Raw genomic sequence first — 19,305 nt, 5'->3', positions numbered from 1 at the left:
GTATTTCACGCGTAGGCTCGATAGGATTTTAGACCTATTTTTCCACTAGATAATCGTTCAAACTGCCACCGATCCCAGTGTAATGATAGCTTTGTTTCATCACCAAATCCCATCCTCCACCCTGATGAAAGTACAAAAAGCTTCCTAATCATCCACCGTTACTATTCTCAGCATTACACTCATCCCTAACCCACACATCTGCTCCCGCTCGAATACCTTCACGATGCATTTACGAAAACTTTTACGTTTTTACAATTTTATGATTATTGATCCATCAACTTTATTTTCCACAGTATTTCCAGTGCACTTGCGGTCTAAAATGAAATTCTTTTTTCTATATTTAATCCTTAAAGGAACGTTTTATTTACAATTTTCTCTTATCGTTTATACTACAATGTACCACAGAACTTAAGCTGTAACAGGGGTTTTAATGTAATTTTTTCAACTCATGACAGTTAAACATTAGCAATTAGTTCACAAGAATTCGATCAAAAATAGCTATTTAATTTAAGACGAAAGCAGGTTATTTTACCACATACCCCACTGTAGCTGTTAGGCACAGGGTGCAATTAATTTATATCTCGACATCGGTGAGCATTCGTCTTACCGTTTGCGTTTTGTTGAACGAAGGATATTCTGCATATCGCTACTACTTGCTGCAATAACTTTTCGTTTAGTTGTCGTTCCTTGATCCAAATAACTTAGCTCTTTTAAGTGTCCCAGAATTTAATGTATAACGAACGATGAACTTAAAAAATAATTAACCCTACCAATCGTCTCAGTTTTCATTCTTCACATCGCAAGTTGGCCTCTTGACTTATTTGACGGACATAGGTTATGGTTTGTTGTAGCCAAATCCTTTACACCTTAGTATTCCAGTTGCTGCCGTCCTCCGGTAATAAGTTGTTCGTGATCAGAAGCACGATGTCCACAATCCACCAGATGCCCACTCCTCCGAGAGTTAGTAGCTTACCGACGGCGGTACCAGTCTGCCCAAGACAAAATCGGTCCATTCCGAGGAACCCCAACAAAATGCTATACAGTAATGTCGTTACGAAATAGTGATCCGTGTACTTGACACACGAGAATCCATCGCGCATAAATTCTCGTGGTCCGTAGCATTCAATATTCTCGAACACCATGCATTTGGCCTTGGTCACCTCGACCTCATCGTAGTAAACACCTCCTAATTTTACGCAGCCATACCCCACCTCGTCTCGGGCGGTACGGTTTCCCTTTAAGTTGATCGGTTCATCACAGTCCAGGAACTCGAGAGGAAGAAACGAACATTTCACCAAGGCGCTTAGTGGGTTGAACGCTGCCGATTGGTTAAGTGCAGCTGTATCCTTATCCTTTGTTATCTGAGCGGTTTCGACGATAAAAACCGCTGAAAACAGTAAAATAATCAGCATAATTGTGGGGTTGCAGACAGCTCAAGCAGAATATAACTTTTGTCGCTATGGAACACAGTGTTTTGACTAAAATCCTCCGCAAAATACTTCTGTTTTACACCATACTGTTAGGAATTGTTTTGAGTTTTTCCGATTCGCTATTATTTTAGAGTGGTAGATAAGTTGTTACGAAAACAACCCAATTTTGACAGATGTTGGGCCAGTCAAATGAAGCTAAAATTCTCGTTTATAATTCTGGGACAAGTTAAATTCAGCAAAATCTAACTTATTAACGATAGATCATTTTACGTTATTTCGATTACTTTTACTAAATTTGTACCGAACGATTGAGCTATCAATGCCAAAGCTATATTTTTATTTACCAAATAAAAGGCCTTTTTGGCATTTGTGAATGCTTGATTACACGTTTTACCATAAAGTCCTGTACTATAAAATTGATAATCAGGCATGCACAATTTATTTGAATTTTGAAAAACATGTTTCACTTTTAACTTACTTTAGTTACAATGACAAACAGCATGATTCATAATATGAGTAATGATAATCAGAGGCGAAATACTAACTGCAGACAAGTATAAATTTACTTAGTTGCGTTGTTAGGAGCAAAATTCTTTGGTTAAGTGGTGACGATTCATATATATTTATTTTATGAGTCCTTATTCGGGGGCGGAGGCAAGATCCACTCATCCGGTTGAATGAACGTGACCATTTCTCCCTTTATTAAGCTAACTAAAAACTGTCCAACCGTAGTGGTCGTTCGATACTTCGATTCCCAACGGGGAAAATCGCTGGCAGTGTCTCGAAACCAGAACGTAGCCGATCTTGGCGCTACATATGTGATCGTCACATTTTCTTTCGCTATCGACCCAATGTTGTGTATCTCGAGGCTTTCCAGATTGGTGTAAATTCCCCTTAGCCATCGGACCATAGCATCGAACGGAAACCGTAATATGGTGCGCCGTAACTTCATCAGCGTGTACGACAAACAGTAGATGGCTAACCGAAGCTGCAATGGTAAAGGACGCTTTACTTGTTTCAAATCGCATGGTGCTTGAACATGCCATACATACCGACGCGAACACGATGTAGTAGAATAAAATTGTCGGTAATAAGAAAAGCAGCACTGTAAAGGATAGAGTCGCTAGGAAAAGTTGACGATTCATATAGTCGTGCGTTTCTACGCGATCCCGTAGCACATTACGCTTCTTTCCCAGCACTGTTCGATAAAGAGCTCTTATTCCTCCGATTTCGATCCGGTACAATCTAATACGTTTTAAGGTTGTTTTGTTTCAAAACCATTGGCGAATTGCGAAGAAATGGTATACAGTTACGAATAATACTTACACAGCCACATAAATGTAGAAGCAATGCGCGTGCAAGCTTATTAGAACGATCAAATCTGAAAGCATGGCCACTTGAAACGATAATCCAAATAGTCCCAAAATCGAAAGCGGAATGAAGAGAAATTGTATTGCCGGTGAAAGGATAACTATAGGAATAGAGATCATAATTTAAACAGAGAATAAAATGACACAATAACTCACAACGGTACGTACTTAAAAACATCCACCAGAGATCGACTTGATAGCTAAAGCAGCTAAAGAAAAATTCGTTTAAAGACCCATTTAATTTCAATCCGATTGGATTGCCCCGAAGAGTGTGAAGAAGTTGAAGCAGACTGTCCACAATAATCTGTAAACGTGGAGAAAACATATATCATTCGTATTTCAATTTGATATCCTACAATTACTTGTACGTCAATAGCCAGGACGATCTCACCTCTGCGAATTGCATAAATCTCGTACCAGGATTTCCGAAGTAGAAGATCATTCCCATAATGGCAACACCAAACCCTATGTCCATCAGAAGCGTCCATTTTACAGCGTTTGCATCCTTTTGCCGGATACATTCAAGCCACTCGGTGAAGTGGTAATAGAGAGCCGTTTTTCGAAACAGCATACCCAGGCATTTACCAACAGGCCGTAATACAAGACAAAGCCGTTGAACTGCATCATGATTCGCCAATGAGCTCAGCTGTTCTACCACACCGATCGATTCCGGTTTACTGGTCTTTATCAGTCTCGCTAGATGCAACAGACCGTTATCGCAGTCTTCAGCGTTCAAATCGTTCTCTGCCAGATTGCTAAAGCCTTTCTCATCGTAAATGATCAACAGTTTGTTAAGGGACTCTATTGTGACGCCCTTTACCTTTGCCATCACGTGTTTTATACGACCACTGTTCGATATCGCTAGCCTGAGAAAGTTGTCTTCTCTTGCCAGCTCTTCTCTGAACGTGCGATCATTTTGGGCACCCCGGAACAAGGTGTAGTCAGTCACACTGCAAATTTTGCCGATTGGCTCGGTGTAGTTTGGAAGCGGTTCGGCGTCCAGGACGGTGAATCTGATTTCATCCCGTAAATCTTCCACCAAACCGTACAGGTCACAAAAGGTACACTTTTCTATCAGTTTTGAAGAGAGGTATATTTTAATATTCATCTTCTGTACGCGAATAAGCTTCCAGGACCTTCGCTGCCACTTTCATGGAAATAGCAAAAACCACGACAGAAATACGATTTATCTTCTTAAGGACCGGGTTTAGACTACTTGATTTCCTTCTCTTTTTTTTCCTGAATGCTTTCTAAAATGTAATGTACACTTTACAAATTCATTGCACAAATTTTGATTGATTGTTTTGTACACAAAAGGTTTTATAGTTTTTGACAGAACACAGGATAGAAGACGACGAAGAAACTGAACGTCAAACATTCCGCCGCGCCGAATGACGCTCGCGCCACGCTTCTGATCTCCTCACTGTTCGCCTATACTTTTGTGCAGATTTTTCGGTTTAGCAAAAAGGTACGTTTTCCAGTGAAGCTGATCATAGTTTTTCGTCAGCAATAGAGGCCAAAACATTATTCGTTTGACCTACTACCCTGTGCACTCGTCATCACCGTTGCCGTAGCAGCCGGTATGTTTTTGACATAGGTTTTTTCGTTCTCCGCAGAACAATTTTGCAAAATAATGGCGGATTCAGCGACTGATAGTAGCAACGCTAGTGCTGCCACCCCCGCAGCAGAAGCCACAAACTGGGTGAAGAAAACGGAAGACCAAGAAATCTCTAATTTGGTAAGCATCGAGAAAGCTCACTACCTTAGGAGCCGTGATGGTAGTGTGAAAATTTAGAAATTGTATTACGGTTTTAACTTACAGGTTGACAGTTTGAGTAATGCCATGAAGGACAAGGGGAACGAGGACAAACTTCAGGAATCGTCTGTTGCGAAACCGGAAAAGGATGAAGGTGCAACGCCTGTGCCCGAAAATGGTGTTGCTACTGCGACCGCCGGAGTGCCAAATGCAGGCCCAGATGAGATCGAAACTGTCAAGTAAGTAATACCTCCGCTTTTGTGCTCGCGGAAAGGCACGAGACTCAGTAAGAGATGAGAATACGATTCATCTATTTGTTATTTGTTTACTAGCCCGGCCGATGCAAGTTTATTGATGAAAATTATACGCAAGGGCCTAGTCGAGTCTAAGCTAGATTTGGAGGTTCAGCGTAAAGACCCGTCCTCGCCGTTACATTCCGTTAAATCATTCGAGGCACTACATCTGAAGCCGGAGTTGTTGCAGGGAGTGTACGCAATGGGTTTCAACACGCCGTCAAAGATTCAGGAAACGGCACTACCTACGTTACTGGCTGATCCGCCACAGAATATGATTGCGCAAAGTCAGTCTGGTACGGGAAAAACGGCCGCCTTTGTGCTGGCAATGTTGAGCCGTGTCGATCCGCGCAAACCATACCCACAGGTCATTTGTCTCTCACCGACGTACGAGTTAGCAATCCAGACGGGGGAAGTGGCGGCCAAAATGGCCAAATTTTGCAAGGAAATCAAACTGCGTTTTGCGGTTCGTGGCGAGGAACTTCCGAAGGGAAAAAAGATAACAGACCACATCATCATCGGGACACCCGGCAAACTGATGGACTGGGGCATCAAATTCCGAGCGTTCGACTTGCGCAAGATTTCCGTGTTTGTGCTCGACGAAGCTGATGTCATGATTGCCACGCAAGGGCATCAGGATCAGTGCATTCGAATCCACAAACAGCTGTCGTCGTCCTGTCAGATGATGTTCTTCTCGGCGACATACGAAAAGGAAGTGATGGATTTTGCCGAGTATATCGTGCCAAATCCTATCATTATTCGATTAGCTCGCGAACAGGAGTCGCTCGATAATATTAAGCAGTACTATGTTAAGTGTAAGAATCAGGACGAAAAGTATCAAGCCATTTCAAATATCTATGGCGTGATTACTGTTGGACAAGCTATCATTTTCTGTCATGTAAGTTAAACCTTTTACTTGATCGCTTTGAAGTTTTTTAATGTTTTTATGTATCGCAGACTCGAAAAACGGCAACATGGCTTTCGGGCAAAATGTCCTCAGATAGACATTCCGTAGCGGTGCTGTCCGGTGAACTAACAGTCGAACAGCGACTGGCCGTTTTGGACCGATTCCGGGCCGGTTTGGAGAAAGTACTCATTACTACAAACGTCCTATCAAGAGGTAATATTAGTGCATTCACATTCAATGTGATGCCTAAGACGACTGGTATACATTATCGGCCAACATCATTTCAGGAATTGATGTGGAACAAGTGACGATTGTAGTCAACTTTGACTTGCCGATGGATCAGCATGGTCATGCGGATTGTGAAACCTATCTGCACAGAATCGGTCGCACAGGGCGTTTTGGTAAGTGAATTCATTTTAGCATGGATTTGTCTTGTAGCATCGCCTTTACGTTTTCTTTACTCTAGGCAAGAATGGTATCGCCATTAATCTCGTCGACAGTGAACATAGTATGGAAATCTGTAGGACCATTGAGGCACATTTCCAGAAGAAAATTCAGCTATTGGATGCAGAGGATTCAGATGAAATTGAAAAAATTGGCTCTTAAGCACACATGATTAGCTTGTTGCTTGCTAAAAACTATAAACAAATATTGGACGAACGAATTTGTTGCAATAGCTTTGGCTTCGAAGAGCATTTATGTATCGTGGATGACCGGGCCTGATGAATTTGCACTTATGCATTAAAAGCCAGCGGGCAAGAAGCGGCTTTATGAACTATTAAATTAATTACTCTTAGCAACTCTTGACGAACGATTTTTATCATTATATCGTGGGATTTTATAAGCTACAATTCTTTTAGAGAGCAAACAACTTATTAATCTGTCAACATGAGAAATTACCGAAATAGTTGGGAGCCTAGCGGTAATAAACGCGATAAATAACTTCTTTACCACTATTTGAAATAAGCTAATATAAAAAAATCTTAAGCAGCTAGCGGGCTAGCGTACTGTGAAGAATAAATCTATGAAACAGGGATTGCAGGTCTGTTGTTTTTTTGTACAATTTCATTCCTCTTATGAATTGAGGAAAAAGTCGGCTCCTACATTAAGCATCCGACACTACGAATAACGAGTGCAATGCTGCCTTTTAGACTCGTAATAATTCTAATAAAAGGTAAGTAAAAAAACTCGAACTTATACAGTGTAAACGTTGAGTGACAGCTTGTGGTGAAAGTAAAACAGGGGTGCTTGCCGAATCAAACCGACTACCCGGCATTGCGTGTGCTTGTCGCGTAAGCCAGAATCGTAAGCACAACGCAAAGAGGAAAAAGGAGACAAAACATGTTCCCTTCGGTGTGGTTACGATGCGCGAGGCGCGGCGCTCGTATTCCTCTTGAGGCTACGCGGCGCTGTTTGCCCAAGCTCACCTTTGCACACAACTCTACGTCAACACGTTGTCATTATTCGATTCTTGTGGCGCCGACGGTCGGGCAGCGTTTTTGCGGCAGTCATTCCAGTGTTTGTTACAAACTTCCGCGACAGTGCCTTGTCTCGTTCAACTATTGTGTCCAGCATTCGTTCCGAGAGTTCGTAAGCACCGCACCGACGATGACGGCCAGCAAGTACCAGATTACGGAACGTGGCGCTCCAAACTCCACGGATTACCGGGTGTACTTCAGTGAGTATAGATGCAAGGAACGATGACAGGAAGAGTCAATTTCCGGGTTGTCGGAGTCATCGGGAGAAATAATCGATTGTATTTAATTAAATGATTAGATTTTTCTTTGCTTTTCTATTGCATCATTTGCAACGAGTTCGTTGTAGTTCGCACAAAGTAAAGCTGCTAAAAATTGCCTAACCTAAAAATAGCGAAGCCGGGGGTTTTGTGGCGCTTCGTCACCATCGACCGAGAACTTGAATTACGTTCACGGTAGCGGATTGATGCTTAGGGAAGCGGTGACCTTCTGTGTGCTGGAGCCTTACGTTATCGCCTGATAAGCGAACGGATTTGTTTAGAAATTATTAGAACTAGAAGCACACGTCGGCCGATGCGAGTTGCGCGTGAATCCGATGCATGGCTTTGGCTTGTTCCGTGAAGGGACAATGTCTTGATATCTATTGTAGATTAGATGCCTAACTTATCACTCTGCAGTTCGAAAAGTGGTTCCTTGAGTAATTTACCTTGATAATGATCTTTAATGTTGTTACCAATCGAGGACAAGTTGATTGCTTTATGATGAATGTACACGCGAACAGTGTCTATTAGGCTCTTCTTTTCGCTGCACCATCAATTATCCTTTCCCCTATTATTTTTTTATAGAGAATGAAAACGGACACTCCATTTCACCTTTGCATGACATTCCACTGTATGCGAACGATGCGAAAACCGTCTACAACATGGTAGTGGAAGTCCCCCGATGGACGAATGCTAAGATGGAGATAAGTCTAGGCGAAGGACTGAATCCAATCAAGCAAGATGTGAAAAAAGGAAAATTGCGCTTCGTCGCCAACTGTTTCCCGCATCACGGATATATTTGGAATTATGGTGCGTTTCCGCAGACTTGGGAGAATCCCGATCATCTCGATGCGGACACTGGCTGCAAGGGCGACAATGATCCTATCGATGTTCTTGAAATCGGATCGCGCATTGCAAAACGTGGCGAGGTGATGCAGGTCAAAATTCTTGGCACCATTGCGCTCATCGATGAGGGTGAGACGGATTGGAAAATTATCACTATCAGCGTAAACGATCCGGTTGCCGACCAGGTGAACGACATTAGCGATGTCGAAACCGTGTTCCCAGGGCTATTGCGAGCCTCGGTTGAATGGTTTAAGATATACAAAATTCCAGACGGCAAACCGGAGAATCAATTCGCGTTCAACGGTGAAGCAAAAGATGCTGCATTCGCCACCAAGACGGTAGCAGAAACGCACCAGTTTTGGCAGCAGCTGGTCAACAAGGAAGTTGATAACAACGGCATTTCTTGGTAAGATAAATAATCAATCTGTTTTGATTATAAACTAACAACTTATTTGCGCACTGTTGCAGTCTAAACACCGCCGTCGATGGATCGCCTTATCTGGTAGCAAATGATGCCGCTGATGAAGTATTTCTCAGGAGCTCTTCTGGAGGCAGTCCTGAGCCCGTCAGCGAAACACGTATGTATTCAAATTCTTGAAAATGGTTCATTTGTTGCATGCCAGTCCACATAGTTAGCTTTCAATAACAACGGTATAGTAAAAGGCAATAAACGGCTGTTCAATAGTTTGCTGATGTAGATAATTACGTTGTAAAGGCTTTTACATGCTTGTTCTTTTCTTTTTTTGTTTTATTTCTTCCACCGATCTATTCTCATAGTTGGCAAGTGGCATTTCCGCCCGACGAACAGCTACTCGAAGCTGTAGGGGCAAATTGTTACGGTGCAATAGTTTTGGTGCTAGTGTATTTTTTTCTTTAGTGTTGAATAAAGTAAATACCAATAAGTAGCTGTGTTTTTTTTTGTTTAATTTGCATTGCATATGCTTGCGTTAGTTTGCTAATTTATACTTAAATTTATGGAAAAAAACGGCCTGATATGCATTTTCTATTCCACAGTTGATAAATGGCACTACATTACGCTGGAGTAAACTATGGGAAGGAATTGGTCGCAGTTTAATTGAAAGTCGAACGGGTTGCCTCTGGCAATAAGAAAGACAAGAGCATGCATTTAGCTGCGATATCATATTTTAAAAAATTCGCACAGTGAGTTAACGGATTTACTATGCGCAATCGTCATACATATAAGTCCAAGGACCGTAACTTGGTGGTACATGTATTTATTAGTGTCGTGCGTTTACTCGCATTCCCTCGTTCGATTATGGATAGATGAGACACATCTTAGCAATGGAAATGTTGAAGCATTAAATAAATCTTTCAACTGATACATCAACTACATTGTGTACATGTTATTTTACGCATCCTGCATGATTGTTCTGCAAACCATTGGGACATGGATGTGCAGCAGCATTCTCTTCGTCCGAATTTGGTAAAACCAGGTTACAGTTTGCATTGGAACTTGTCGAAACAGGCCTAATTTAATTTATTTTATTCTTCAGAATGCTTTAGTGGAATAATGCCAATAGACGAAAATTGTAGTATAATGGAAGAAATAAAATCAGCTTAAATCTTGTTAGACATAAGTCAACTTTAGTCTTAAAGACGTAAAACCCACAGCAGAGCTAGAACGCGTACGGTCGTTATATGACGTTTGTTCGACGTCGCGACAAGAAAAGGACCAAGTTCCTTTTTCGTGAATTCTGCTTTCTATGGCACGGAATGTCATGAAATGTCCTATGCGGGACGGTTGAACTGCGCAGGCTCCTCGTCGCTAGATAACGACAGTGGGGGATTGGGAGACGCAGAACCACTGCAAGCAATTGAAAGAACAAGGACAGCAGAACTCAGAACAACATGTTCGGTTTCGCCGATGGGATAATATACGCGTACAGTCTATCGCACGTTGGCACAATTTTTCAATCGGACTCGTGCTTTTCATCGTATCGGAAGTGTGCGCATCCTGTGCACCCTGTGATTACTCGTGTTCTCAAATCCATTACGCAGTCGGTGCGTCTGTGTGCGAGTGTGTGAGTGAAGTGGTGAGGAAAACGGCCGTTTTTTGGTCGCCGAGTATTATCCGGTATCGCAACCAGGCGCCTCCACTCAGTAGAACGCTAGGTAGCCGTTGCCTTGCGTACGTGAACCCTTATTTAATCTAAAGCATTCGTTGCGACATTTGAGTACTTGAAAGTGGAGCGCTCGTGAACGTGAATGTGCAGCTGCTCTATCGGAATCCATACACACCGAGTAGGAGCCGTTAGAAGAAGAAGGATTTCCCTGGCGTCCTAGTGAGTGCGCGTGAGTTCGCGTCGCAGGACCGAAGCTCCGAGGGAAGCGGAAACAGTGTCGAAGGTCCCGTGAAAAGGGTTCGCTTTGGTGGTGTTGCCTTTAAGAAAATTGCAACACATCGTCGTACGCGTCAAGGAAAACCCTCTTCACACATAGTCCAGCAGGAGGCAGTGACTTGTGGCAAGTTTGCAACATTATCATACGTTTCTTCGTTATTCCTGTTCGATTGCTGTTTGGATTAAGGTCACGCACCAACGAGCAAAAAGTTCAAGATGCGCAAGCTGTGGTTTACCTTCACGGTGTTCCTTGTTTTGGCTACGATTGGCTCGTACGCCGTCGATGCGAAGAAGAAGCTGATCAACAACAAGTATGGCGACGGTGATTTTGAGTTCATCGACGAGGTAAGCAAATTTCTTGATTAATCTTTTTTAGCCAACAAATTGAATACCATCGATTGACACGTGCATTCACATGGCTATAACTTCCATTTGAAATAAATTTTCTGGTTCTTTCTCATATTTTATGCACAATTTGAAACTGGATTTGTCACAAACCTTTTAAAAATAAACAGAATTATTTAAAGCATATTTTTCTAAAGATTCTGAACCCTGGCTACTTCTAGGATTTCCCAAAAAAAATGCTATCGATTGCAATCCTTCACAAAGGACCGATTAGGGCAGAATATAATTAAATTCCGCTCGCAGCAAGCTTCGCTTCCACGTATCGTATTTACATAATCAATAATAAGTGGCATCGACCGCGTTGTGGTGGGCCTGGGATTTAGCACATCAATTAGCTATTTTTGTGGTCACTAACTCCATATGGATTTTTTTTGAAAATTTTAGTTTTAATGTGGTTGGCATTGGATTTCGCTATTGCATTTTTTTCAATGCAATTCGCATTTTTTGCAATGATAATCAATGACGCCTATGTTATCGTTGACTCCGCTCCAGTAATATCTTACGAAAGCTCGACACTACATGCGATCAAGCGAGTGGCCAGTAAATCCGAGATTTAAAGGCTTCTTGCAGTGGAGGAAGCTTCCACAAAATTTCCACGGAACATGTAGGATAGCAGCAACAGGGCTCCTACTGGACGGGAAAGATTACGGGTTATCTCAATTACAGTTACCCTGCATTGGCGTCGTCGTCGCTGCTGCAGGAAGCCCGCCTTAGTTGCAAGGATGCACGACCGATCCCTAGGTCGTGCTGTTACGGCTCCATCCACGGTAAATCTACCGCGCTACGTTACACTTCGCTGGAGCGTGTGGTACCAGGCATACACGCGCGTTGGCCCTGTCAGGCTGGAACAAGGACACAAAGGGCGTACGAATGGTTTAATTAAGTTACGCGACAAATATGCTCGGACCCGGTGTCCGGTAGGCGCAAAGGAGTCCCAAGCTTCGGTGCACACCCACTAGACCGCTCCCAACCGAACCACGACACATCCGTCCAGTTAGTCGTGGCAGAGGATCGGCTACTTAGCGAGCGATTGAAAACACGAGATGTGGAAAACGGCTCCCGGGTCGGGTCGGAAACGACGACAAACCATTGAAATTAATTAGCATGTCATAATCTGGTCGTTACGGCGTGCAGGACGAACCATTTGTCGAAAAGGGGACAAGGATTATTATTCACCCGTTCCGACAGGAGACGACACGTCGTCTTCGTATCGCGCGGCCCGGTGACGGACAAAGGCGCCACTGATTCCCTGTCCGGAAGATGAACTTAATAATGAGCATTTGATCTGCCGTCCGGACTGGTGCGATACTGGCTCTGTTTCTCCTGTGACGCTGCTTGTGCTTTGCTAAGCTTGTGTCATCAACTGCCCACGAGATCGCAACCACACGCTAGCAAGTGTCACGATAAGGAGCGATAAGCTTCCTTGTCTCTTTGGCGTCGGTGGGGTCGAGTGTTTCGGTGAGTTATGAGGATTCTGCTCGGTTATTCGAACACGTTCAATGGAAAGCAACCGGCAACCGGCCATCACGTTCGATGAAGCCCAATCAACCGTCGCACCGGGACCGTTCCTGAAGCAATGGCGTTGCGTAAATCAATTCCAACCCCGAATTAAGCGATCGCTAGAAAGGTCGCACGTCGCCCAATCCGTCCAACGGATCTTGCGCCCCAGTCCCCGGATGCGTGCCATAGAAGTAAGCGCGAAAATTCAATCCACCTCGGCGGAAAGCAGTATGAAATGGATTTTCCGCTAAGCTCGCTTCGTACCGAGGGAAAGCTTCGCGGCGCACCATTATCCAGCTTCTTTGCTAGGCGCGGCAACCGTTGTGGCCTTATGCCGATCTCAAGCAAGCCGCAACACGGCCGCTGGCAAAACTCGTACCTCCACGCTTGGCCTCCCGCACGGGTGTCCCCCGTCATATCGGTCCCGAATCGGCGGAAATTGATTGTTTGCCTTTCGATTCGAAGGAAACTCAGCCCACCCTCGCATCCGTCGCCATTACCAGAAAACGGAGACCTAAGCGGCCATTTTTTGTCTTCCTTCGCTTTCATTCCACTTCTTTGCTAGTTCTTCTTTTTTTACCCGCCGACTGCGTTCAGCAGGCTTGACTTGTTCGAAGCTCACAGCCCGGAGCGAATGGTGGCGCGAATCGGTCTTTACCGGGTTTTCCGTTCGGGTGGAAAACAAACGGAAAATTCTTTTTCACCGTTCCTCCATCCATCGATGGAGGCGGTGGTGGCCTGCAATTGAACGGCTCGGCAGATTAATTTCACTTTTCCTTCCCCGATCTCTCCTCCGAATCCGAACAGACGAAGGTCTCGCTCGAACGGCACACTAAGCGGTTTGTTGCCCATCGGTTAGACGCTTCATCCTTCGGGAAATCAAGCAGGAGGCGAGTAGAGTCGTGGATAGGTGTGTGTGTGTGTGGAAAGCATCCACTACTGATTATACGAAACTGCCGGGAGGGTTTCGCTCGAAGACAACCCCCGTGACAGGGTGGGGCATCCGAGGGATTATCGAAGGCGAAAGAAAATTTGCGTTCTGCGGTAAGCAATTAGGGGGCATCGAAAGTTTTCTTGTCCCTCTAATGGAATGGCACACCCACCCACACGCACACACCGTATAGACGCGATCTCAGGCACTCGTGATGATAGTAATGGGATGAAGGGGTTTTAACATGCACAGAATTAAAGATCACAGGCTTCATTGCTTCAGCATTGACTTCCGTACGGACATGCTCGGTGTGGGTGAAATGGTCGTCCCAATGCGGCATGTTTAATTATACTTTATTGTGCAAACGAGTACGTTTGGGTATGGGTGTGTGGTCGACTAGGATTCGTTACATTTATCCGCATTTCCAACCGATTCAATCGTGCTGTTAGATAGGAAAATGTTAGCCTTAAGCGACCGGGCTAGTGCCCATTGCAGAACGCATTCCGCATTCCATCCAGGGCGTGCTCTCATTTGGCATTGGCATTTATCAGCCGATAATGGTAATGGCGGTGGACCACTCGTATTGCAACACCTCTCGTAGATTGCTTCGGTTGCTTCCTATGAGGAGATCCTCGAATCAATCGTACAAAACCAAACTCATACGGACATCGGGACGGACAGAATCGGGAGAATAATGTAACCAATATTCCCTACGAGCAACCATCGAAGAATCATGGAATAATTTCTTTTTATCAGGCTCAAATCTGCATTCACTGTCACGTGGCAAATGGTTTTAATTCGTGTAACCCTAGCTGTGGGTGGTGTCATTTTCCCCTTGCCGTCTAGTAACAATCTCCATCACCGTAGTATCAGCAGCCACCTACAGCTTCATTTTACGGCACATGCGTGCTCTTCTTTGTTGGTCGCCGAAAGCGCAATTTCTCGTCAGAAACCGTGGGGCGTGGATTGAAACCGCCACTGTCAACAAGTGCGAAGCGACGACGGTGCTCTAGGTGTGTCCTAAACTGCATCCTCTGTCGCGCGTTCGAAAGCATCATTTGTGGACCGGTGTTCGACGATCTATCGTTGCTAAAAGCCCTACCCTGGCTCGCGCTCTAAATGGAGAAATGTGGTTCCACCGAGGGCTTACATAACATTTAGCACTGCGCGAGCGATCGGTTCGCAATCGAGGCGGCGGTTGGTGAAACATCCCAGCACCGGGACCGGCCAGGGCGAGTCACAACCCGGACGCCAAACGGCAGACAGACCAGACAGACAGATAAAAAAAGGAGCCTTGGCGCCTGTCGGACTGGCACGAGAGCTTCGGGCATCTCGTAACGATTCGGGTTTTATTTCTTTCCCTTGTTTATGTTTCCTCCGTCCCGTGGGCTGAAACGGCGAGTTGGCTTCCCCGTTCCGTACGCCAGGCGGATTGAGGGAAAAAAAAATTTACGCAACGCTGCGCTTTTAGCTATCTTTTTATTTTACGTTTGTTGGTGTCGGTGCTTTTTCCTCAAGGACCAGTTTTGGTGCGCTCCTTTTTCTGTGCGATATCGTTCACGCTAGTGTGTATGTGATAGACACTAAGTTTTCCACAACCTTTTTGTCGGTGGCATAAGCTAAACGGTAATTTTAAATAGTTTGCTTATTGTAAGAGAATGTATTGGTTGGACATAAATGAATTTCCAACTGAGCGTATTAAACACAAAGGTAACTCAAACAACAATCTCGACGCCACAACTCGAAAAAACAAATAGAAACGAATAAAGGTTTACGGTTGCTTGGGCTTACATCCTTGATGCCAGCCTAAGATGGAGGAAAAACATTCGTGGCTTGCCACTTTCCGCACTTTGCGCAATTATCATGGCACAAACAGTTGCTTATAGTCTGGTAAAAAGCGAAACAACAAAATCCAAAACGACCCTGAGTGCACCGTTTACTGCCGACTGCATAAGAACTGCAGATAGGCTGCGGTAGGACTCGCTGCAGAAGAGAGATCATCCAGAACCGGAGCGATGGTTTTGGGGGCCGAATTGTCATAACCATTCCTTCGGTTAATGGTTGCGTCGCTCGTAGCGAGCGAAAGGGCGAAACTCGGAAATAAAAATGAAGCCGTCTCGAGCGCCCCTTTCACAGGCTGTCACCCGGCTAGCTCTAGATCCCGATCCGCGTTCAAGTGTCACTTTGAGGCGGGTTTGCCTCTTTATGGAATGCAAACGGCGTCCTCCACTCTCGTTGCTTTCTTCCTTCACTCGTCGGATGGGTGGCTTCCGGTTTGGTGGCTTCGTTTGGCAGGATTCATGAGGTCGTCGCCATCGTCGTCGGCCATTAGGGCAGTGGGAAATCGCTTTAAAATGCTTTGCTCGGCGATATTTGCATACGGAAAAGTGCCCGTACTCGAATGCGGGTAGAGCGATCGAAACACAACAGCACAATATACGGATGGTGTACACACACAGAGCAAGATAAACGCCTGAGACAGGACACCTGGATCGGGTATCCCATATTCCCTTCGGTGGGAGGTAGGAGGCGTGAACAAATGGCAAACATTCATCATCGCGCAAATAACCTATTCCGGGGCACTGTTTTTCCGCACTGTCCCCCACGCAGTGCCGGGGAAAAAAGCACTGGGCGCACATTCGGATGATTTAAATAGTCTCCAAGGTGGCCGTTTCCGGCACAACTCGAGATGGAAGACGCAAACCGATGCTTTCAATTTATGCTTCGCGGCAAGTCCACCTCGAAGAAGTGCCCCGGCACTTAGTGTCAATAGCATTTATCACTTCCCCACCCGGACGAGTGCGTCCGTGACACATGAGGAGGTATTTTTCAACGACAAGCGAATCTCAAAGGCCCCGATAAGGGGTGGTTGTAGAGCGTTGATGAAAAGGGTGAAGGATGGGCAAATCGAGTCGCGGTGGTCCTGGAAACCAGCGTGGATGTGTGGAGAGGAGAAAAATGGAGAGTGATAGTGGAGTGGGTAAAATACAGCACCGAAACGAAGCACGCTTCATTTGCATCTGGGAAATGAATTTTTAAATCCCAATTTGCACCGGCGAATCTCCATCCCCCCCGATACAGGCAGGCAATGGCAAGGACACACCGAGCCAGGCTCGGCAGAATGGTACCACGCAAAGTCCTGCGGTTGTGAGATCGTAACCAACCACCGTTGGCTGACAGCGGCCGTGTAGGTTTGCCAGGCCCTCGGGTACCATGAGACACCGGCGAGGGCAAGATTCCTTGCCAGCAATCTAACTCGCAGTGGCAGTGAGGAGGTTTTTGGTTCGGATGTAACCATAGAATTTCTTGCTCATCATCCGACGCAAGGAATGAGGCAGCCGGACTTTTGTGAGGTCAGGATTCGAATGCCTTTACCTGGGGATGGTGCAGACATCCGAGTTCCGGTTCCTTTGTGGCTCGTTGCGAGAGCCTGCGGTGTCCTCCTAAGCTGACCGGGGCCGAGGAATGTAGGTTTCGTTTCAAGAAGCCATCATTTCCAGTTCACCACGTCCCCGACGGAGACACTCTTAAGTGAGGAAACGGAAGATGAACGCGTGACAAGGCGAGAGGGCGTAAAGCTCAAATGGAAATGAGAGAGAGAGAGAGAGAGAGAGTGGTAGGAAAATCAAAATTTTGAATATTTCATTCGATTTCTCCTGGCGTTCGTGTAAAGCTGTCGATTTGAGATGTTGCGCTACGTCGTTTTTTTTTCATTCGTCCCTCCTTCGTCGTTCTGCCCAAACGACTAGTGTCCTTCGAGCGGCAGCTTTGTGTTGTTTTGTTCTTCACGACCCCAGCATATCACGGGACGAAATATTCATTCATTCGTTTACGCTTGGCCTAGGCTACTGGCCCACCTCCTGTGGCGGGGGCACCAATTTGGCAGAAGTTCGGACTTGCTTTGCATTAAATCTCCATTTGGGTTCCTGCGCGTAGTCAAATTTCACGCCAACCACATCCTGGGCCCATGATGGGGCCACCCGGCCACAGCCCGATGTTGGGCTTTCTGGCGCGCAAGACGGAATTCGTTAACTAACGGGCGACGTTGGGCTTCGTCGAACGGACGAAGGCCCGTAATTTTAGCCTTTGTTTTAGGTCTAGCATGTCGTGTGGAAAGGGTGCGTGAAAATGGCGCACGGACGACCACGGATACGAGGTGAATGTACGTGCGGGACCGAAACGCTCCCGGAAGCTTCCCTTCGCGCGTTCGAAAGCGGACGTGCGCCGGGAAAACTTTACTTCTTGCGGCAAGTTTCGTCGAGCGCGGTTCCGCAAGGATCGCCCAAACCGCTGACGTTTGGGGGCCTCGGAATCGTCGCGCTGTGCCCGGGATTAGGGTTGCTTTTTGGCAGTTGGCAACGCTGGCGTGGCTGGCTTTTGCGCGTGACGACTCGAGCAGCGGCAGCACGTCAAGAGCAAAACGGGGTGCTGCGGGTCATCGAAACCGATCGATTCCGTCCACCACTGGCCATGGTGATGGCATAAATCAATCAACTTGCAGAAACTGAACTCCAAGTACAAGTATTCCACTGCCCTCCTCTGTTCTCGTTAATTTAGCCCCACTTACAGTCCTTCGCGTTAGCTATTATCATATTTTCCGTGTGTAGTGCTGCCAAGAATGGCCTATTTGTCCCAATTTTATCGAAACAGCTAAAGTGTAGGGGCATAGGGGCATTGGGAATCCGTTTGTCCTTTTAGAGCCTGCTCCTGAAATAGCAACAGCAAACAAAAAAAATCGTATGATTTGAAGAGTGCTTGTAGATGTCAAATCAATTTCTCCAAATGGTACTTGATTCTTCGCCCTTCGTCGCACATCCGAGCGACGGAGGAAAGCGTTATACCAAGGAAAGTTCCGGTTGCTTTTAGCGGTGACGTTGGCTTCGGGGCGCTTGTGGAAATCGGAAACCGATTATGCGATTCGCACATGTACGCAGCATCCATGAAGCGTGGAGGAGAAACCTTGGGTACGCTCTGCCACAGCGAGATACAGTGAGTGACAACGTGCGCTAGAGAGAGAAGGAGCGAAATAGCGAGTGGGAAAGAGAGCGATAGCTCCCGCGGACGATAGCAAGCGGTGCAAACCGCGAGGATTCGATTCGAGCCCGATTTCCGAAAAGAATGTTTTATGCAAATTCAATGCAAAATCGTTTTCCAGCCCGACAATGGTCCCCAATCGCGGTAGCGTTTGGTTCTTTGGCGCGATTGAGAGGCGTTCGCGGAATCCGCGAACGGGCCGTACTTCGCGCGAAATAAAATATTCAACCGAGCTGTGGGACGTGGCGTGAAGGCGAACGTTTGCCGAGCGAAAGAGTTCTGGCCACCGGCAGAATTCCGTGGAATCCGGTCCCAGAAGGTACATGCCGAATGGGCGACTCTCGGTGCAGGTCGCGCATGAATTCCGGCTCAAGGGAGGTGCGCTTCGCTGCCGGAAATTGTACAAAATTGATAACATATGCGCCATCACGGTGCGTGGTATCGCCGGTAATGCGCTGGGTCAATGCCAGTGACCGGGGAGGCGCGCGTGCAAAAAGGTCCTTCCGCCACACGGAGCCACCGAGTGGAAATGGTTTCAATGTTGCAATTTGCGAATTGATTGCTAATGGATGCAAATCGATATGCCTGATTAGAAAGAGAAACACTTGTGCTGCTACCAAACGCTGTGTGTACGTGGAGTTGCGTGACAAAAACCATAGCATTTTCTTACCATTAAGCGACGAACCCAGTTTAAATAACAACACACACGCACGCACACATTAGTCCTGGGATGGGATG

At 45.8% G+C, this 19,305-nt stretch overlaps 5 protein-coding genes across 5 annotated transcripts in view; 3 read left to right on the top strand and 2 right to left on the bottom strand.

The window, feature by feature from the left end:
- Positions 1-332: 332 nt before the first annotated feature.
- LOC128731705 (TM2 domain-containing protein CG11103) lies at positions 333-1,418 on the bottom strand. Its single transcript, XM_053824837.1, has one exon. The coding sequence runs from the start codon at positions 1,410-1,412 to the stop codon at positions 861-863; it is 552 nt and encodes a 183-aa protein (XP_053680812.1). The 5' UTR covers positions 1,413-1,418; the 3' UTR covers positions 333-860.
- A 640-nt stretch (positions 1,419-2,058) lies between these two features.
- LOC128721698 (uncharacterized) lies at positions 2,059-3,908 on the bottom strand. Its single transcript, XM_053815478.1, has 5 exons — positions 3,192-3,908; positions 2,969-3,104; positions 2,757-2,901; positions 2,483-2,675; positions 2,059-2,418 (listed from the first exon to the last, which is right to left on the bottom strand). Exons 1-5 carry the CDS (start codon positions 3,906-3,908, stop codon positions 2,059-2,061), a joined length of 1,551 nt encoding a protein of 516 aa, XP_053671453.1.
- A 525-nt stretch (positions 3,909-4,433) lies between these two features.
- Positions 4,434-6,556, top strand: LOC128730577 (DEAD-box helicase Dbp80). Its single transcript, XM_053823649.1, has 6 exons — positions 4,434-4,538; positions 4,623-4,795; positions 4,889-5,747; positions 5,807-5,969; positions 6,044-6,157; positions 6,223-6,556. Exons 1-6 carry the CDS (start codon positions 4,434-4,436, stop codon positions 6,360-6,362), a joined length of 1,554 nt encoding a protein of 517 aa, XP_053679624.1. The 3' UTR covers positions 6,363-6,556.
- Positions 6,557-7,237: 681 nt separating this feature from the next.
- On the top strand, positions 7,238-9,680 carry LOC128730414 (inorganic pyrophosphatase). Its single transcript, XM_053823462.1, has 4 exons — positions 7,238-7,434; positions 8,077-8,743; positions 8,806-8,915; positions 9,352-9,680. Exons 1-4 carry the CDS (start codon positions 7,365-7,367, stop codon positions 9,381-9,383), a joined length of 879 nt encoding a protein of 292 aa, XP_053679437.1. The 5' UTR covers positions 7,238-7,364; the 3' UTR covers positions 9,384-9,680.
- A 1,233-nt stretch (positions 9,681-10,913) lies between these two features.
- Positions 10,914-19,305, top strand: part of LOC128731309 (proteoglycan Cow) — a 64,754-nt gene continuing 56,362 nt past the window's right edge. The window contains exon 1 of the mRNA XM_053824419.1: positions 10,914-11,042. Coding sequence (XP_053680394.1) covers positions 10,914-11,042 — 129 coding nt within the window. The remainder of the gene's footprint in view (positions 11,043-19,305) is intronic.

Source organism: Anopheles nili, chromosome 2, assembly GCF_943737925.1.
Source record: "Anopheles nili chromosome 2, idAnoNiliSN_F5_01, whole genome shotgun sequence".
NCBI classification, from domain to species: domain Eukaryota; kingdom Metazoa; phylum Arthropoda; class Insecta; order Diptera; family Culicidae; genus Anopheles; species Anopheles nili.
Note: the sequence above shows the minus strand (reverse complement) of the source record. Positions and strands in the feature narration are given on the sequence as shown.